The sequence below is a fragment of the Falco naumanni genome, chromosome 1 (genome assembly GCF_017639655.2).
Source record: "Falco naumanni isolate bFalNau1 chromosome 1, bFalNau1.pat, whole genome shotgun sequence".
In the NCBI taxonomy this organism is placed as follows: Eukaryota; Metazoa; Chordata; class Aves; order Falconiformes; family Falconidae; genus Falco; species Falco naumanni.
The window spans coordinates 111,878,133-111,897,465 of record NC_054054.1 but is presented as its reverse complement, the minus strand read 5'-3'; the positions used below and the strand labels follow the sequence as shown (position 1 = coordinate 111,897,465).

The 19,333-nt window shown below is 42.3% G+C and overlaps 1 protein-coding gene across 6 annotated transcripts in view; it reads left to right on the top strand.

The window, feature by feature from the left end:
* The first annotated feature begins 13,772 nt into the window (after positions 1 to 13,772).
* The window catches only part of NF1 (neurofibromin 1), a 103,102-nt gene continuing 97,541 nt past the window's right edge, over positions 13,773 to 19,333 (top strand). For all 6 annotated transcript variants that reach the window (XM_040578425.1, XM_040578399.1, XM_040578420.1 and 3 more), the window contains exon 1: positions 13,773 to 14,001. In XM_040578425.1, the coding sequence (XP_040434359.1) occupies positions 13,942 to 14,001 (60 nt within the window). In that variant the 5' untranslated portion in view covers positions 13,773 to 13,941. The remainder of the gene's footprint in view (positions 14,002 to 19,333) is intronic.

Below are 19,333 nucleotides of genomic sequence, written 5' to 3'. Positions count from 1 at the left end.
GCACCCATTTTTGATGGGTTGTAAAAATGTTGGAAATAGGTGTAAGAGGGAGGGGAGAAAATGGGAACTCGCTTATTCATAATGCAGCCTTTTTATGTTACACTGGGAATGTGTGCCTATGTTTGCCCAGTGTATACAGAGTAAGACTGGTGTAAAGAAGTTTTAATGTCAATATTAGAATATGAACGTGAATAAATAATAGTGTAAAGTCAGATCTTAAGGCAAACAAAAGTAATGCCCTAAGACCAAATTTCTTTATTAGGAAACATGTATACCTCTCATTGCTTTTAGGAAAATCCCCATAAACACAACTGAAGCTCAGAAGGCAGAATTTCTCCAGGCAGGCATATTCAGAATAAAATACAGGTGGAGTTAGTAAAAGTAACTAGTGACGTTGGAGTAAAAGTGAGTATTCTCGGTTGTATTACTGACTCAGAACTCACATTTCTTGCAGACATTTATAATCCTGAGCCAAAGCATGTCAGGAGAAGAATTAAAAACAGGTTAGGGGAATAGGAATTGGGCAAGATTAGAAAACCAAGTTTTTGTGTAAAAACTGGCAATGATTTGGGAGAGTTTATTACCAAACATGACCCTGGTATCTCATTGTAACTTTTTTGCAAGAGATTTTTACTCATTCTCACAGTAGCAGGAATGTCCAGCAGCACAATCTCTCAGTGTCTTTGCAGTCTGAAGAGAAAACCATAAGGGAAGGTACACCAAAGAACTGGGGTAACATTTAAAAGCTGGAGAAATGGAACAGCTGATGACAAAAAGGAAGGAAGGAGACATAAGCAGCAAAGATTTCAAGCAAGTGAGCAAAGATCCATTAGTAACCAGAGGTAGAAATAGTGTTTAGAAAACGTTTAGGAAAGGTTTATCTAGTTCCTTTCATCGGAATGGGTTAGCAAAGCTTCCTTCTCACTGTATGTTTTATCCTGTCTTTCAAACATTGCACTCTGCAGGCTACCTAAAGAGCTAGAAAAAGGTCAATATGTGGTAACAACCACATCTAGAGACACACAGTAATATAGTTTTAAGAAAAGCTAGCCATGTTGCACCTTTCAGCAATGTCATCTTCAGTTCTGGCTTCCCTACAAGATCTCTGTTTGCTTTATCAGAATTTCTGTAATATGGCAGTTGAGCAATGCCGTTTGACAGCTTAGCTAGGCCTGTGCAAATCCGAGTGCTAGTCTGCAGACAGCTTTCTGTGATTGTAAGTAAAACGATCTGGGAAGCAGACATAGCTAAAACAGTGCAGACTCACAGGCAGGGCTGTAGTCATGTAAAAGTACCTTGTGTGAGTGCAGCCCATTGCTCTAAATTAAAGGTATAAGCAATGCAGACACCTTTATCCTGTGTCACTGCCTCCATACTGCAGGCTTTGTTTCATTGTATCTATTTCTAAACAGACCTGGATAAAGAGGCACCAAAACTATGACGTTGTAGTTTGCCTCCTGCAGTACTTTTTCCTCCACTGAAGCGTCATGTCTGGCTCTGTGATCAGCCAGGCAGGGTCACTCCAATGAATCTGATAGCTTTTAAAGGAAGGACCTGCCCTCTGCATTAATGTAATTATTTGTGAGATTCTTTCCATGTCTTACTTCCTGAAGGCCTGGCACAGAAATCCGTTTTTGTAATTTGAGTACTGAAGAGTGGCTGGATGTAATTATGTGCTCCATTATTCCAGAAGCCTCTGTAGCATGAAAAGTAAAAGCTGAGTGTTGCCATTAGTACTGAAAATAAACAAGTTGGTACGTAATAACTATCTTGCGCAAGCAGTGTAGTGGGCAGTGTGTACACAGATACGACTTCAACTTTAACTAGGGTCTATTTTGTACTGTTTATACGTTTCCCTAAAAAAAGACTGATGAGATTTTTAGCTATACACTCATCATATCTCTCTTGAAGGCACAGATTGCACAGAAAATGTGTAATAAATAAACCTTGATAACAGCAATAGGTTCCCCACTAAAGCAAAGAAGGATTCTGGGGGAGCATAATTTACCTTTTGTCAGATGTCATTTTGATGACCATAAACAGGGGGAATGAGATGTACGTGCTCAGACCTTCAGACAGATTGATCGGCTGCAGAGCAAACGTAATTGCGGCTGAACATTTTGTCTCACAGCAGCTGCATGCTGCCTCTTTGGCTCTGTGAATGGTTTGGTCACTGAAGTTTTGAACAGGAAAAAGCTGCTGTTAAATAAAGACACAGGAAAGAAAGAGTATGCTTGTAAGGCCTGAAATTCAAACCTATATCCAGACATGAACAGGAAGTACATATCCTAACTCAGTAACACACTGTACATTAAAAATATGCATTGTAGAATTTGGCTATAAATTCTGCTTTTCAGTCAGACTTCCTGTGCTATGATGGTAATAACGCTTTGTACTCCTGCAAACAGAAAATTATTACATTAAAGATTTAAGGCTCACAGTGGTTTTGACTACTGGTTATTATTAGCATTGTTTTATAGATGAATGAATAAATTCAGACTGAAGATCAAGGATCCACCCAAGTTCGTATGGAATAGTCTATAGATGAACTAAAACTCCTCCAGAGCCAGAGTCCAGTACTTCAGCCTAGGGACTGTCCTTTTATCCTTATTGAGGCTGATGTCAGGAGCTTCGCACGCAGGGTGCTATGTTATGTGCGTTCTGGATACTCTCAGTAGATCTCCTTAGTGGATGCTTCACTTTAGGCCAGAATCTGCTTGCAAGGCATGCTGCTGTAGCAAAAAGCACTTGTGAGACTGTGACTCTCCCATGAAGGCAGCAAACATCAGTAACGTTCCTGCAAAAAAGCCTTTCATGGCAGCAGCTGTAAGCAGCAGTGCTTCATATTGTTGATCAGGGTAATGTAGATGGAAAGGAACTCTGTTTCCTCTCTCTTCTTTGCTAATGCCCAAGTTTCTGAAAGCTAGGTTGGCTCCTGGCCCTCCTGCTTGGTGGGAACAGGGAGGATTGGCAGCGGCTCTTCTGGGAGGTGGCCTGTCAGGGCAGCCACCATCATCTCCCCAGGTCTTCCTTTCTCAGCAGAGACCTTTCTGTTGACTGCATGGGTACCTGGTTAGTCAGGCAAAACCTGTGTTATGTGATGTGCCCGGCGTCACTCAAGAAATGACAAAGCACCAGATCCATCCTGCTAAGAACCAGTGTTTTAATCACAAGGCTTTCCTGTCTCTCCCCTGATGTAAATATATGGGAATTTTAAAGAAAACCAATCAGTTCACTGCCCTTGCAGAGGTGCAAGAGGAGAGGACAAGGGTCATATGCTGCTGCTTCACTGGAAACAGAAACCAGGGCTTCAGGTGATCAGTTTGTCCCGCAGCTGGTGTGACAGAATTGATGCAGAACATAATGCGATGGCATCATGTGATAGTGCCTTGTCAGGCATCGATGCAACATCATATATATAAACATCCTGTGACACCAAACATGGTTTATAGTGCAATTAGAAGGCTGATAACAGAGTTTGTAGGAGTACACGAGGCAGTGTTGTCAAGTAATATGGCAATATGAGGGTAGATCTTATTGATATAGTACCTTCCATTGCTACAGTAGTAAATAAAAAAATGGCTAAACTCACTTTTTGTTGCTATAGTGTCCAAATCAGAAGCTACTACTCAGTGTTTATCCTTATGCTGCTAAGCTTCAAGCCTACATTCTTCTAGAGACAATCCAGATGTTCTCTGAGGACCTGGTGAAGGGAGAGTTTTCCAGCAAGAAAGGCACTGATCTGGGAGCCTGGAGTCTGACGTACTCATGACTGTGTTACTGACTTGCTGCATGACTACTGAGTCACTCATACCAGCTTTCTGTGCTTCTCTTTGCCCTCTTGACTTTTGCCTGTTTCATCTTTTAAGGTTGCAAGGAAGGGATTTCTTTTTAATCTGTATTTGTACAGCACCTAATATAAAGGGATCTAGGTTTCAGTGGGAGTCCTTACAAGCTACTGCAATGCAAACAGCATGCTGTATAGTACCAAGCTGTGTTACACAACTTCAGTGTAAGGGTGATAAAGCCACCACGTGGAGGCTGGGCCAACTTACTCATGCTCAATTTATGTCTGTGCAGCTTCTAATCTTTAAACTGCAATTAGAATCTGTTCCATGCTAGTGTGATAAAACCTTCTATCTCACAAGACAGCTCAATCAGTGCCCTTTTGGTCTATATTTGAAGGTTGTACTACCATGACTGTGTCAAGAAAGGGTGTAATATTTTTTTTGAACTTAGATCAATGTGCCAGTGAAAGTTCTGATAAAGCTACAGCTACACAGCTGTAAAAGTGCACAGGACTGCATAACATTTTTGCTTTTCAGAATATAAACAGACTTTTATAGCAGTGTAACTATTTCTGTGTATGGAAGGAAAAGATGAATTGACCACTTCAATTCTGCCAGTCTAACATAGCAAAGTATTTTAAGTGCAACTCCATTATAGGATTAAGCTGGGGGAAGCTCATGTGCTGCACAGGTGTAACCTTTTCTTTTTCTTCTTTCTTACTGAGCCAGGAAGTATTTTTCCCTCTTGCCTTCTCTCTCCTTTCTTTTGGAGCTGGCTTTTCCTGTCATACTACATACTCTCAAAAGAGCTTGGCATTTTTCCCTGCCCTTTGCAGCTTTGGAATGCTTTCTTCCTGTTTCTTAATCCCTGTTAGGACAGCAAGTAAGGCAGAGGTGATGTCTTTGTTACACTGCTGCTATTAAGACACATGATGATATGGAGGAAGTATGTGGACCTGCAGTTCTGCAAGATTACACTGATAATGAAAAAAAGATTACAAAAATGCAAAATGGGTTAATGAGTGCCCAGATCCTTAAAGGGTCAGGTTCAAGTTTAGGGCAACAATAGCTACTAGTGGCTAGCAGTTTGATTATCCAACATTTTCACTGCCCATGTGCACAGATAATAATAATTAAAAAAAAGACTGGACCTATGTTTGGATATCAGCTGAAAGTTCACCAGGAAAGTGCAAATGTAATCATGACACATGTTCACCTGACAAGAGGCAGCACAGCACTGGGTATGCTGTTGCTTTAAGGATTAAAAATAATTCAGTGCTTACTGTTCTCAGAAACAAGAAACGCTCCTTGACATGTCCAACAGATCCTTCCTAGTACTCTTTTTCTTTGTGGCTTTTTCTATAGAAAAGGAAAGATGGTAGAAGGTGATACCGTAGGCATCTGCGTTGCTTCCTAGAGCTTATGTAAAACTTTACTATGAGGTAGCAGGCAGGCAGCTGATTATTACTTTAGACTGAGGTCTTGACATTAGTACCAGTCAGGTCACAATTTGCCATTGATAAAAGCATTGTGCAGTGCCAAGTATAGCAATGCTTCAGAGACAGTAGCAAAAATAGAACCCCTGGTTGCTTAGCAAGTATCTTTTAATTTAGCAAATACTCATTTATCTATCTGTCTGTCTATCTATCTATCTATCTATCTATCTATCTATCTATCTATCTAATCTATCAATCACTCAGGTGAAGGATGACCTTCAAGTCTAATTAATTTCCGTGGGGTTAAAATTTACCTTCCTACATTTCTTCTTACAGATTTTCAAATAGTAGTAGTTACTTTTCTGTCCTAGGTAAGTAAGCTTCATTCTCAATTTTCAGCTCTATTTAACAGCAGTTCTAAAACACAGCAACTGAGGACTCCATGCTGTTCAGCATTATTTGGAAGCCCAGCAAACCAGCATGTATTGTATCCGGAGGGCGGTGCCATGTACCATCCGTTCAAACCCATCGATGCCTATCTCAAATAAGCTTTGTTAAAATTTTGTTTTAGAAAAGCTTGTGTGGGCTTAAGCAGCAGTTGAAATTTAGTAGGGCAGCATAAGCTAATAGCATGACTCATTGGAAGGAAATAGAGCAGCAGTTGGTAAAAATTGTTCAGTAACAAAGAACATATTCATAAATTCATACAGGCTAACATAAGGCTTGCAAAAAGGATGCTTAAGAAGCAGAAAACTAAATTCCAGTCTTGAGATTCTCCCAGTTCTTAAAGACTTATCTTTCTATGAGGCACTTATCTTTCCCTCTTTCAGTCCCTCTAATATACCTGATTACTTCAGAAGAGAGAGGAGGAAAAAAAGGCAATCTTTGGTGAATGGGCTGGTCCAGGGGCGTTTCTGCATGCTGCACAAGTATCTGGTTTAGAATAAGTTAAAATAACAGTACAGATACACTAACTGAGAATTTATGTAGATCTTTGCTAAACCTTTGACTCATATCTGTGGAAGTAAATTATATGTTTCTGATACCAGCCATTTTGTCATTAATGAATTGAGCAGGAGTGCGGTATGAATGTTATTGTGTCAGCAGAGCTTAGACATTGGACATTGCAACAAAAGACATACTTTATCAATGTGCTGATGTTATTGAATCCAAATCCTGGCTCTGAGACTATGTGATTATAATCTAAAATGAGCTGATCTAACTGAGGAGTAATTTCACTGAAGTTAGTGGGAATTACACAGGATTTTATATAGTGTCAGGAGAAAAAAAGTATTGGGCCCAGTCTTTTATCTTTTATTATGGAAGTTGAGGGTGGTTTTAATTTCACAGTTCATCTGAGTGGTGGGCTTGTTGTGACTTGTCTGTGACTTGTTGGGTAGGTTTGTTTGGGTGTGAGTGGCCTCTGACACAGCTGATCTTGAGGCATTAGCAAGCTTTACGAAGGCAAGCACTCCAGCAAATATAGCATTATTTCACAAAGAATCTTGCCTGGTGAAATAAGGATAAAGCACTACCCAGAAGGAGCATTGCTTACAGCAGAAACTCTGTGCAGTTTACTCCCTGCAGAATGCAGAGTTGATGGAGACTGTAAGCAAGCTGAAAAGAGAGTGAACATGTATCGTCCAGCACAAAACAGGGAGGAAGAGCTTACATGTTCCCAGGTGGGCCTTAGCAGGTTAGCTGGCTTTGCAACCAAGTGAGCGAGGTGTGCAAGTGTAACAGACTTTGCTTAAAAGCAATCAGACAATAATGCTGACAGATTTAAGAGGGATGATCTTACATGGATACACACATAATGCATGAGAATAGGAACATGGCTTGCATGAGTCAGTGAGTGAATTTGCTACACGCGAAGGAATATCCAGTTTCTGGAAGGGTTGGAAGGGTGCTGCATGCTCTGGCAAGAGCAATGATCAGAAAAATGCTTTATGTGAGGCCTACCATATCTTACAATCTGCATTCGGGTAATAAGACCTAGTGCATTGCTGCAGAATTCAAAGAATTCAGCTCTAAATGGGAAGGGAGTGTAAGATGTCCTTAGAGATACTCATGAACAACAGAAGAGCCATCAACAGCAAAGGCAAAAGACTGCTGGAAAAAAACAAAACCGGTAAGAAGGAACACGTATCATTTAATGTTTCCTAATGAAACAGAGTCAGGGCCCCAAACAGAAATTCACAGCCTGGAAAACCAAGGCTGCTTTCCCTGGGGAGTAGTTCGCCTAAGCAGCTAAAAGGTCCCAGGCCATAGATACAGTAACAAGAAAGATAACAAATATCCTTGGGCATTACACACAGATGACCATATGCTGTAGCCACCCAAAGCTTTGGCTAGAGGCAGCTGTCCCACATTGCAGTAGCACACAGCAATATGAGGTACAGATAAAGATTAAAAGCATAAAAAACAATTAATCACAGCACAACCAAGAGAAGGAGGTAAAAGTCTGTGTTATTTATAGTAGCATCCACTATAGGGAGTTAATCTGCACACAGCTGTGATATTCTTGATTTGTAATAAAGGAGAAAAACAATACTGAAGTGTTTCAGTGCCCTTAGGAAGTAAAGTACAATCACTTCACCTGGAAGACTGAATCTAATGAAAACACCTTACAGTGAGAGAGCACAGGAGGTTCATGACTGCCCTGCTGCTCTTAACTCGTTTTTGTCTCTCTTGGTCTCATTCTGGTGACACTCCAGACCTTCAGCTTTCTTTCTGTGACTAAAACTCCTGCCCTTTCTATGAGATGACCCAGAAAAGAAGCCAGAAAATATCAGTCAGTACTAAAGTCACAAGGTCTATCTGGTCTTCCTCTCCTGTGATTTCTCTCCTCTTTTTGACCCCTGTTGTATGATTAATGAGTAAGGGAACAGAATTTCAGGGAGAGGAAATTATAACCTTGAATTATCCTTTGAGGCAATGTGATAATCTAGGCTGAGCTGATTAGTCACCCAGAACAATTAAAATATTGCTTTATAATATTTAAGTAATATTAACCTCTGATAAATGACTAATATCTGGGAAAGGCATTGCTTGCTAGGGGAAGAAAAGAAGTAGACACAAAATGATCTCATTTGTGTGAAGTTTTTAGAACATAAACACGTAACTGGGAGTGACTGTGATAAAACAAACTTCAACTAGGATTTGGCAAAAAGTTTGTTTATACCTCCAAGGCAAAATGGCAGGCACTAACTTAATATGTCCTTATCCATTTCCAGTGGCATAAGCCTCAGTTTCAGAACATATTCTGTTCCATTAAGTTTCTTTAGAATACCTCAGCTCTTATGACATCTTGATAATGAAGTATTTCTTTGTATCAGATCAGGTATCAGGGATTAAACTCCTGGTGTTTTGTATCCAAATTAAATTCCTACTGGAACAGAAATATTTGCATTTAGAAACTGATTGTGTGAAATGATGTGCTACAATTTTAATTAACCTTTGTTGATTAGACTTTCCGGGATAAAAGTTCCAGTGTGAATATTTTGTATAGAATCTCTAATTTCCATAAAGCATAATCCATCATTCTGTGATTACTATTAATCTAGTCAGATCATTTGCTTGCTCTGCTCATATTTAACAGACTCTGTTGCAGTCAGGGAGGAATTGGGAAACAGAATACAAAAGAAAATCCATGACTTAATCTTTCAGAAAAAGTTTCTTCGCATTTTGAAACCTACCCAGGACATGTCAGATAAGTCATTAAGATACGTGCCATGGAAAGAATGCGAAACCATCACTCGTTTATGAAACAAAAAGAAATTCGGACTATTTTCCTCTGCGCTCGTTAGGTCAAACTTCAGGGATTTTAGTGGCTTCTAATGCCCTCTAATGGACAAATCTGTCGGAGCAATGTCCTCTTGGAGGCCGTGTAAAAGGGGTGAAACAATCGAGCATCTCAATGGAGAAAGAGCTGTAGCCCTGCCAGTGAGGCTGCACAGCTTTCATTGGGAGCCTGCCAGCTAGATTAAAACCCATGTTTTAGGAGTTTGTAGCTTAGAAATATTAAGTCACCTCTTACCAAAAACTTGGCAGATCCTTTCCTTCCTCTCTTCCTTCCTCATTCACTTAAGTTTGTTTGTCTAGCTTCATTTAAGAATGGTAGGAAAATATTTTTGACACTAATTCCAGTTTTGGCACAGTTCCTCTAGAATGATACCCTATCCATCAGGAGTTGAAATCAAACATGTGCCTTACAGAGGAATGCCTCCATAAGTGATGGTAGGTTTCTGGACCAAAGCTGATAAATAAAAATTAAGAAGTATCACTTACCGTATTTGAGCCACTGCTGGAGTGTTTGACAGATGCTGGTGAAAATGAGAAAGTGGGACAGAAGGAATGAGGAGAAGAAATTAAAGTATGAAGCAGAGGCTTCAGTGAGTAGGAGGGGAAAAAAGGATAGGTTAATGAATAAATAACTTGATTTGAAAATACTAAGTAGAGAAAAGCAGAAGCTAAAGATGTGGGAGGTGAAAAAAAATCCATATTCTCTGGCAAAAGGCCAAGAGAAGTGTCACCTCTAAGAGCTACTTCAGGCGTAATAAAAAGAAGTCCAGGCCTCTGGATTAAATTGTGGGTGATACCTAGGAATTAACTGAATCTTAAAGGGTAAAACACAGCAGAAAGAAAGGAAATGCTTAAGGGCTTCTAGCTTTAAAGGGAATTTTTCTGGAAGTTAAACAATGCTATCTGATGACACACGATCAACACCTTTACTCTGGAGTACAGGACAAAGCAAGTAAGTTGAGAATTAGTGGGGATTTTACTACAGATCTGGCCAGGTCATTTTCTCCTTGTTCCTCAACTTGCTCCTCTGGTTCCCCATCCTCTTATTCAGGCAAAAAGCAGAAGTGCCAGAATACCTCCAAGAGATTCAAGTGGCATTTTTTGGCATGATTTGAAACATCAGTGTCTGGAAATTTCATGAGGGGAATTGTTCCCACAAAGATATATTTCCAACGCGTACTTCTAGTGGCTTGGCTGTTCAAGTTTTAGTAGTTCTAAGCCTATGCTAAGAGGGAGTAGAGACACAGTAGGGACTTCCCTCTTATGTGTGACTCCCACCACTAGTGCCACTTCTGACAGCCACAATAGGAAATTTTTAGTGATGAAAAACCATTGGCATTCATGCTAAAGCCTGACAAGACTTTCTGAATGCCTTAGGCTGTAATTTTTTACTTTAGTTTACATGTAAGCTTAGGGAAGTATACTAAGAAGCTCTTGCTAAAGTGTCTTTAAAAATTCCACCAAAATGACCAAGAAGCACAAGATTGTCAAGTGCTGCTAAAGAAATTGTACCACAACTCAGAAGTTATCTGGAGCTAGGGAATTTGGAATGATTTATCTTCAAAAAGTATCTAACTAGCAGTTATAAACCATCATGTGTCTGCCTGTTGGAGGACAAAATGATGTGTGTTTTCATGAATCCTACAGACATGGTCTAGGACAGAAATTAGAGATACTGTGGGTTTTTCTAGGACAGCAGATCACTTCTAGGATAGTGGGTCTCAGGGCACCTTGCGCTGAACCTAGGGAGGAGACAATTAAAAGGAAGCAGAGAATGCTGGGAAAGAACGATCTTGACCAAATACTGGCTGGAATTTCCCAAAGAGTTTGGAGGAAACATTAAGAGAATTTCCAACATCACCATTCAACCTCTAAAGTTTCCCCCCTGTCTAAAATGTAGGAATACTATAGCAACTTGTGTTTGCCTTTAGGGAACGGATTTGCTTTGGGAAAAACACCATGAGAAACAGGAAGAAGCACTGTTTTGTTTAGTAAATTCTGAAGGGAAGAAATAGCCTGTCTCTTTCTACCTAAGTCAGGAGTTCCCAAGAGGGTTCTCTCTCAGCTAATCTTACCACCCCCGATTTCTTTCTGGCTTGTTGAGGCATGTTTTTCATAAGCGTATCAGTAAGCTGAAGCCCATTCCTGCTCCTACGTGAATTATTATTGCTTAGATCTAGGCAGAATGTAGAGATCCCTATGAAGACCATGGCTGTATTGCCTTAAGTGGATATTTTTCCTGCCTGAGTGCTATAGGATACCGAGGGGTCAAATATATAAACAGTTGAAAGGGGAGATTTGGCAAATTCATGGAGGAAGGGCCCAGTAGAAGCGGTTCTGCCTCCAGCAATCCCAGAACTGCTGTCTGCTGGGAACTGGAAAGGCACGTTGGTGGAGGGAGTGCTCTGCTTGCCCTGCTGCGCTGCAGAGGCTGTAAGCACAGCTATAGGCTTGCTGGGGGAAATGGGTAACTGTTCCGAGGCATGCCCTATCTCCCATGGGCAAAACGAGCCAACTTAGTTCAAACCAGTGAGGAAGGTGAGGGTGACACGAAGCTTGTTGACTTTGCCTGCACGGGGAGGAGGGGGTGTTGAAGCAGTCCCTCCCCATGGCAGGTGTGACTGGGGGTGGGCAGTGATCCCACCTCCTGCCCAGACCCGCAGGCAGAGAGCGTACCTCTGTGGCCTGAGCAAGGCCTCACTCCATACAGCTCAGACTGGTTTTAAGGCTGACGTTTCAAACAGCCAGAGCCCTTCCAGACAGAGCTGAGCTGCCTCAGGTGTTGTAATTTCCAACTGTTTGTCACTGCCCTTCTGCCAAATGCTGCTCCACTTGCTTCCCACCAGCCAAGGGACTGCTTGGAGGAGTTACTGCATATGAGAAGGGATGAGACCTAGCCTTCATAGGTTTTTTTAATCCTAAGTTAATAAACAATTTGAGGTAAAATCTTTGCTCCACTGAATCCATTGGGTGTTTTGTGTTCGTTTCTGCTTTTATACTCTCTGTGACAAAGCCTTTCCTGTCAGTCCAGTTTCTGGGTGCGTAGTAGAGCAACCCAGACTGTGATCTCAGGGGACTCCGTGTTGGTCCTGCTCCCAGACACCCTGTACGGGAAAGAAAACCTGTAGGAGCTGGAAGTTTTGGAGAACAGACCCCTAGTCTCATCCTAATTTCCAGAGTTCAAAGTCTGTTCAGGGAGCATGCTGGGGAAGAGTAACAAATGTTTACGAAGTGGTGCGGAGATGCAGCATCTTTTGCTGATGTGCTTATTGGTGGTGGAGCCTTTCTTTGTGCTCAGACATACAAATATGTTTAGAAAAGGTTCCAGGGACCAGCTTCATTTGCCACCCAATTTGGTTAAGATTTTGATAATTAAGCAAATGTATACACACATCATGTGGTGGATTTGGATTCGGATTTCAAAAAGAGTATATATAACCAGTGCATGAGAAGTCTTTTCTAGAACGTTAGACAACATGTTTTTAAATTCTTTTTTGAAATGTATTAATGCTGACCATTATAATGCACTCTAATGCAAAGGAATCAATAGCCTTTACACCAGAGCTAATTTATTGTACAGAGCAAATGAATAATACAAAATTCAGTGCACTTAACAGTCCAATATTAGACTTCACCATTTGTATAAATCAGAATGCTTTTTGCATTTCCTGATAGTGCCACAAGTTGTACAGACAGAAACCTACTATTTATTCTTCAACCAATTAATTGGTTTTTTTTCCTTAGATAAAATATTTGCAATCGATGTTCATCTTTTCATAAAACATCTGCCTCCTCGAGTATTCGCTACAAACCAAGTTCCTGAATTTGTTGCTAGAAGGCAATGGAACTGTTCATACTGCAAATCTGAGTTACAGGAATTTCATTGTTCGTTATTTACAGGGAAGGTTACCCCAAAATACGTTTCATGTTGCTATTGCTTGTAATAATTAGTATGCGCTACGATAATGGCAAGTCTCCAAGTCAAATCAAGGTCCCTGCTGAGCTGAGTAACAGAAAGAAAGTCTATTTTATTCTCCAGTTCTTCACCGTGCATTTGACAACTTTAAATCCTATGTTCAAGAGGTCTTACCTCACATTGCGCCTTTATTTATATTGCCCGAATTTTAACTTGACTTCAGCATGAAAACACATTAATTTGTGCTTGCATCTACCCAGAAGGAAAACAAACTAGCATTCCCAAGAAGGAAACTGGAAGTGGATGTTTATTTGTCTTGTTATCCGCATATCCTACTTTTCTGAGTCACAAAAGAGTAAACAATCTGCCGGGTACTGCGTGACTAGGAGGGGGCGAATTTGTGTGCGCTACCTTATGTATTTTTAGTTGTGGCCAGGCTTCCGCAGCGAGGCCTTGAGGCGTAACAGAAGCCATTCAACTGAAACAGATTTATAAAATTTTTTTTTAATTTATTTGAAAGGTCAAATACAGCTATACATTCCAGTGTGTGTACAGTATCAAGACTGTAGATAATGTCTGTCAAGAGCCCACCGCGCCCCGGCCGAGGCCTGGCTACCCGGAAGAACCGCCAGCCCCGCCGCCGGCCCCGGCGGAGCAGGGTAGACCACCGGGGGGGCCCGGCGGCCCTGAGGGCGCAGGCGTGAGGGGCGGGGCCGGTCGCACATGCGCAGCGCGGCCCCGCCGCCGCCGCCGCCTGTGTGTGGCGCTGCCCCTGGTGCGGCGGCCGCGGCGGCGCTGCTGCTCGGCGGGAGGGGGCGGCCTTGCGCTCCCGCTTCCGGTGTGGTGTCATGGCGGGCCCTGGGCGCTGATGGCTGCGGGCGGCTGAGGGCCCGGAGCGCGGCAGGGATACGGAGACCCTCTCCTCGCCCGGCGCCTCGCCTGCCGCCCTCCCTGCGGGGATCCGCCCCCCCTCCCTGGCCGGGCAGGCGGGGGGGAGATGGCGGCCCACAAGCCGGTGGAGTGGGTGCAGGCCGTGGTGAACCGCTTCGATGAGCAGGTAGCGGGGGCGGCCGTGAGGAGGGGCGGCGGCGCGGCTGCCCCCGCCGCGCTGGGCCGCGGCCGGCGGAGCGGCAAGGGAGGGCCGGTGCGGGCTGCCGCCGGGGTGAGGGGCTGAGGCGGGCCGGGGGCTGAGGCGCGGGCGGGGAGGGGGCAAGCGGCGAGGGAGGCTGCCCCGCTTCCCGGGGCGGCGGGGGGTGGGGGGAACGCTGCCTCCCGCCTTCCGCCCGCCTCCGGCTTCCCTGTCGGGCCGGGGGGGGACGACCGAGGGCGCCGGGTTCTCCTCAGCGCCCGGCTCGGCGGCGGGTCCCCGCTCGGCCCCGGCCGGGGGGCGGCGGCTGGCTGCGTCCTTTGTGCCGGGCAGGGTGGCTGGGTGGGGCCGGGCGCTGCCGCCGGCCTGGTATCCCCCGCCGGCCAACCTGCTGCTTCCCGGCGCTCTGCAGCGGGGTCCCGCCGCGCTGGGGGGAGGCCTCCCCGGTGCCAGCCTGCGCTGGGGCAGTGGCGGAGCCCTCGGCTCGGTGCAGCGAGCGGGGCGGTGAGATGCCCGGTTCCGCCTCGCCGCTGCTCTCCCACCTCTTCCAAAAGTGTGTTTCCTTTTCGTAGACATTCCTGTGGAATTTACTTCCTCGCTTTGCACCGTCTTGCTCGCCAGAAGGGAGGTAAAGCCCCACGAGTGGGGTTAAGGAGGACTGCGTGGAACTGATGGGGCGATTCTACCTTGTTCCCCATAGTGTAACTGTGGGTGTCAGAGGGAGATTTCATCCCCATCGCTGGGAGCATAGTTGCATGGGATGAAGAGGGTTTTCCAGCCAGTGTTGGTACAGTGACAAATATTTACTTCTCTTTACAAAAGTCAGCACTCATAGTTTGGAGAAAAATTTTCTGAATGGAAGGAAGAGAGATTTGTTGGCCTTAGACTTTGTATTTCTGTGATCCGCATGCAGAAACTGCTTACAGGGATTAGGTGGCATGACTTTCTCAGTGGGGCTAAGCTTAGTGCTTAGGCTTTGCATTTTCACTCCCAAGATGCTTTCCTGACGCGTGTGAGCTCAATTTAGGCTGAATGATCAGTTTCTGTGTTGTCTGTGTTTTGCTAGACTGTGAGTACAGCCTTTGTGTCACACAAGAGACAGCTCTCTGAGACCCTGTTTGGTATAACAGCTATCAGAAACACTAAGCTGGTTCTGTAGATGGAATTTTGTTCACCTGCCTTGTAATCATATGTCCCTCTTGGTGATGCTTGGCTTTTAACAACCTGCAGAAAGACTGTGGCCTGGTTGAATAGAAATAAGCTGTTCCTTTTTACGTTTATATTAAAGCTGCTGTAAGTGAAGTTTCTTTAAAAAAAGGAAAATATCAAACTTTGTCTTTTGACATGAAAATGATGCAGATTTTTCCAATACATTTTAGGCATATTTGCATAGTTAACTTATTCCCCCCTTATCTTGAGTCATAGATCGTTTTTTCCATAAGCTTAAAAAGCATGGTACTGATTATGCTCCCAATAATGCAAGAAAATGCTTCTTTGTTATTGGTGTTAAAAGGCCCTAGGCTTTGTCGTTTGCTTTGTTATGTATATTGTGGAACTGGGCTTGCCAACATCTGCTAGGAGTTAGGAACCTCAGCTTCTTAAACAAAACTATTTTTCTATACCTTTTTGAGGATAATTACAGATCGGTGTATGGGAGGAATCCTCTCTTGATAGGAAGAAGGCTGTTCAGATTTTTGAGATGCTAAAATACTGGAGTTGCAGGGATAGAGTACATCAAATGCAGTATTGCCGGTTGTAGTCATGGTGTGGCCTGCGTGATAGGTGCTATTCACAAGATTTTGATTGGTTTCCAGTGCAATTTTTAAAAAATTTAAATATTGTATTATTGGGTGAAGCAGTTAAGCAAGGATGAGATGTTAATCTTTTACTTTTTTTTGTGAGAAGTTTTCTCATTTGTTAATTTCAGCTCAGGGTTCTTAATTTTGTTTGCTTTTGATACTTCATTTCCTCTGCCTTGCCCAGTCTGACGGTGATCTTCGCAGTGGAGTGGTGACTGTTCTTACCTGAACACCAAAATGCTAGGTTATCGTGATGCTATCAATACTACTAAATACGTTGTCAGTCAATGGTGATGTTTATGTGTTTCTTCTAACTCCTTACATCTGTGTCATTATTGGCTAGTCATGTGGTTATTAAATTATCTACTTGTTACATTTTAGACTGCTCATTTGAGCATCAGGTTCATACTTCATTAAAAATATACTGAATATGCGCATGTTATTTTAATGGTGAGAATGCATTTTTGAGTTTTTGCGTATTATGGCTGCCCTTCTAAGTGCAGGACCTCTTGATTCAGCACTGAGGGAGCCACCACTCACTGTATCATCAGTATGTTTGAATAAGGAAGGCGAGCTCTTGTTGGTTGTGGGTTGTTTAGTTTTGGTTTTTTTCTGCGTGGGAGAAGACAATTTTTCAACGTTCCTTCCTTCACAAAGGAGGAAAATGTAATCATCTCACGAAAATTTATAGATGTAGACATGCTTTTCATTCGTTTGCTAAGCAGTTGAATTCATTTTAAGACAGATGAAACAACAAACTAAGGGAATGCTAATCTGTATTGAAAACAAGAAAAATCAGTGCAAACCAGTCTGTTCTTGTCTGCTCTTGTTTATTGTTATAAATGCTGCTTTAACTAAAATCTGCTTTTGTGTGTACAATTCTGTGGGCCTAAAATGACTGGCAAGCATAGTTTTATGAATTAACCATTGACTGGCTCACTGAATACATTTTTCAAATATACTGCTGGTCTTGCCCAGCTGCGCTCACTTCTGAGATTACAATTGCTGCAATGCACTCTTCTTTGAGCTACCCTTGAAGGGTGCCTGAAGGTTTCAGCTGGTGCAGAAAGAAACTGGTGATGGTACATGTGAGGCTAGATCACATTTGTCATACAGCACATATGAAATCTCTTTGATTTTGTATGTAGGACTAGTTACTATATTTTTCAAAACTTTCAGTGAGCAGAATAGAATTAGGCTGCAGTAGCACAAAGAGGCTAGACTGTTTTAGTGAAGTTCTGTGGTTTCATATAAACCACATTTTATATTTGTTTATATATATACCCCCCCCCCATTTTATTGATGAATATAAATATTCATCAATAAAATAATCTCTCTTTTCCTATGGAAATGTTTACTTATAGTTCTATGTACTGTACTTTTACAGTATTTTTAAATGTGTTACAGGCTGAAATCATGGGAAGGCTGATACAGTAGTGAAATAGTTCTAAGCACAGTCTGAGAAGCCTTATGGCCTAAACCATTTAAATCTAGACTGTTTTAAAACTATCAGGTATAGTAAAAGGTATTAGTCCTGTATAAACTTGTGGCAACTTAAGTGATTATGATATGCTTTAAGGAAAGAAGCCCTTTATTATGTCGATTATGGTTTAGGCTCCTCATTTGTAGTTTATGAGGTATTACTGCCTTCAGTTAAGAAAGCTTTTGTAAAAACTGAAAGCCCGTAGCGATGTTCTATTCTTACTTTCATTAAAAGATATTAAAGCGAATATTCCTTCCTCCTGGTGATTCTCTCTGCAGCATTTAAAATCTGTATAGAATCAGAGATGTGAAAAAGCACTGCCTTACAAGTACCAGCTTTGTGTTCTTCAGAACTGTTTTTCATCTTCGCGTGTTAAGAAATCGGTAGTAGTAATAAGATGTGTTTTAAAGTATTTCCCATGAGTTCTGCTGACTGTGCTCCCCAAGTGAAATGATATCTTGCTGTAAGGTAAGGCTGGTCTGTGCAGAAGATGTAACTTTTTTCCACAGCTGCTCTGTCTGAAACAGATCTCCACAGGAGCTAAGATCCGAAACAAGCTATAACACTGCTCTTAAGCACAAGTGTGCTGTTTCATCTTTTGCTAATGTAAACCTGAAGCAGCTTTGATCATATCTTTCTAAAACTGTGTGCGTAATGTATTTCCAAACGAAGTGCTGTACTACACACAGATGGTGTCCTAAAGAACAGGTGAAGGAATGGCCCACATGCAACAGATGTTACCTGAGTCCATTAATGAGCTGCTGAAAAGTGTCAGATGTTTTGTCCTTACTTAACACAACAGTTTGTGTTAACAGTATGGGTAAATATTCATTTGTTCACAGCACCAACTTTTAGTTACCCTTTTGAAAATATTGTTTTAGAGCAACCTGTGTAAAATATTTTCCGAGTTCCATATTCTTCTGAAGGCTTAGTTGTGAGATCCTTCTACTAAATAATGCCTCTGTAGAAGGTGATGCAGTGCATGTTTATAGTTGGAAGATGCCTGTTGACTTTTTAAAAGAGATTTGTATCTGGTTCTGACAGTACTGGTGCTGAGGATAGAGGAGTGCTGTGTGTATTTTCTGTCTTACCAGTCTCTGTGTTGCAGTCTGCTAAAGAAGTTCCAAGAAACTGTTTGAAAGGGGAAAGTGAGGTAGATTTCTATGCTGTTAGGGATGGCACTAGGGATTTTTTTTTTCCTAGATGTTACGTTTGTTACTTTCTCCTGAACCTGAATCAAAGGCACAAGGCTCAGATGCACTCCGACATTTCAAGATGCTTACTGAAAATGATGAGCCCATTATAGACAAACGGAGAATTTCCTTCCCTGAGGTGTATCCCCGGGGATCTGTCTTCCACCTTCCCCTCTCCAAAAGTGCTTTTCATGGGGGAGAGGATGCAGTGAGGGTTCTGCAGTCTGCCACCACTGTGAAGCTGAATCTTGAAAGTGCTGAATTGCAGGGTACCTGTGCATGGTTGGGTAGTGACTTCTGTCTGCATCAAGAGGTTTGTCAGGATAGTGATTTCAACAGCTATCATTCTGAATCCTATGGCAGACTATGTTTATCTGTCAGATTTTGAATTTTTAATGTTCTGCAATGTTATATCTTGCACAAAAAAGTTGAAATAGTGACTTTGAAGTGATGAAGCACTTGTTTGCTCCATAACTGCTGAAAAGAAGATTAAATACTCTTTTTTTACTAAAGAGAGATTATTAAACTTTGTGTTCATTAATTACAGGTGATAAAATAAAATCTGTGATTTAATGTTAGCCTTTGTCAGGACTGAGTGGAATAGCTTACAGACATTCAAGCCTATTAGTGTTGTCCATGTACATTTAGCAAAAGATCATACCTTGTTGCATCAGACTAGAGGATACCTGAAACAGGTGCTGATCTCTTCTACAGACATGGAAAGCACCCATTCTTCTTGCTAACATCTATGATCAAAGAAGGATTTCTGGATAAAAGTACATCGGTCTCTAAACTGAGGCCACTTCCAAAGAGATGAGTCTTGTGTG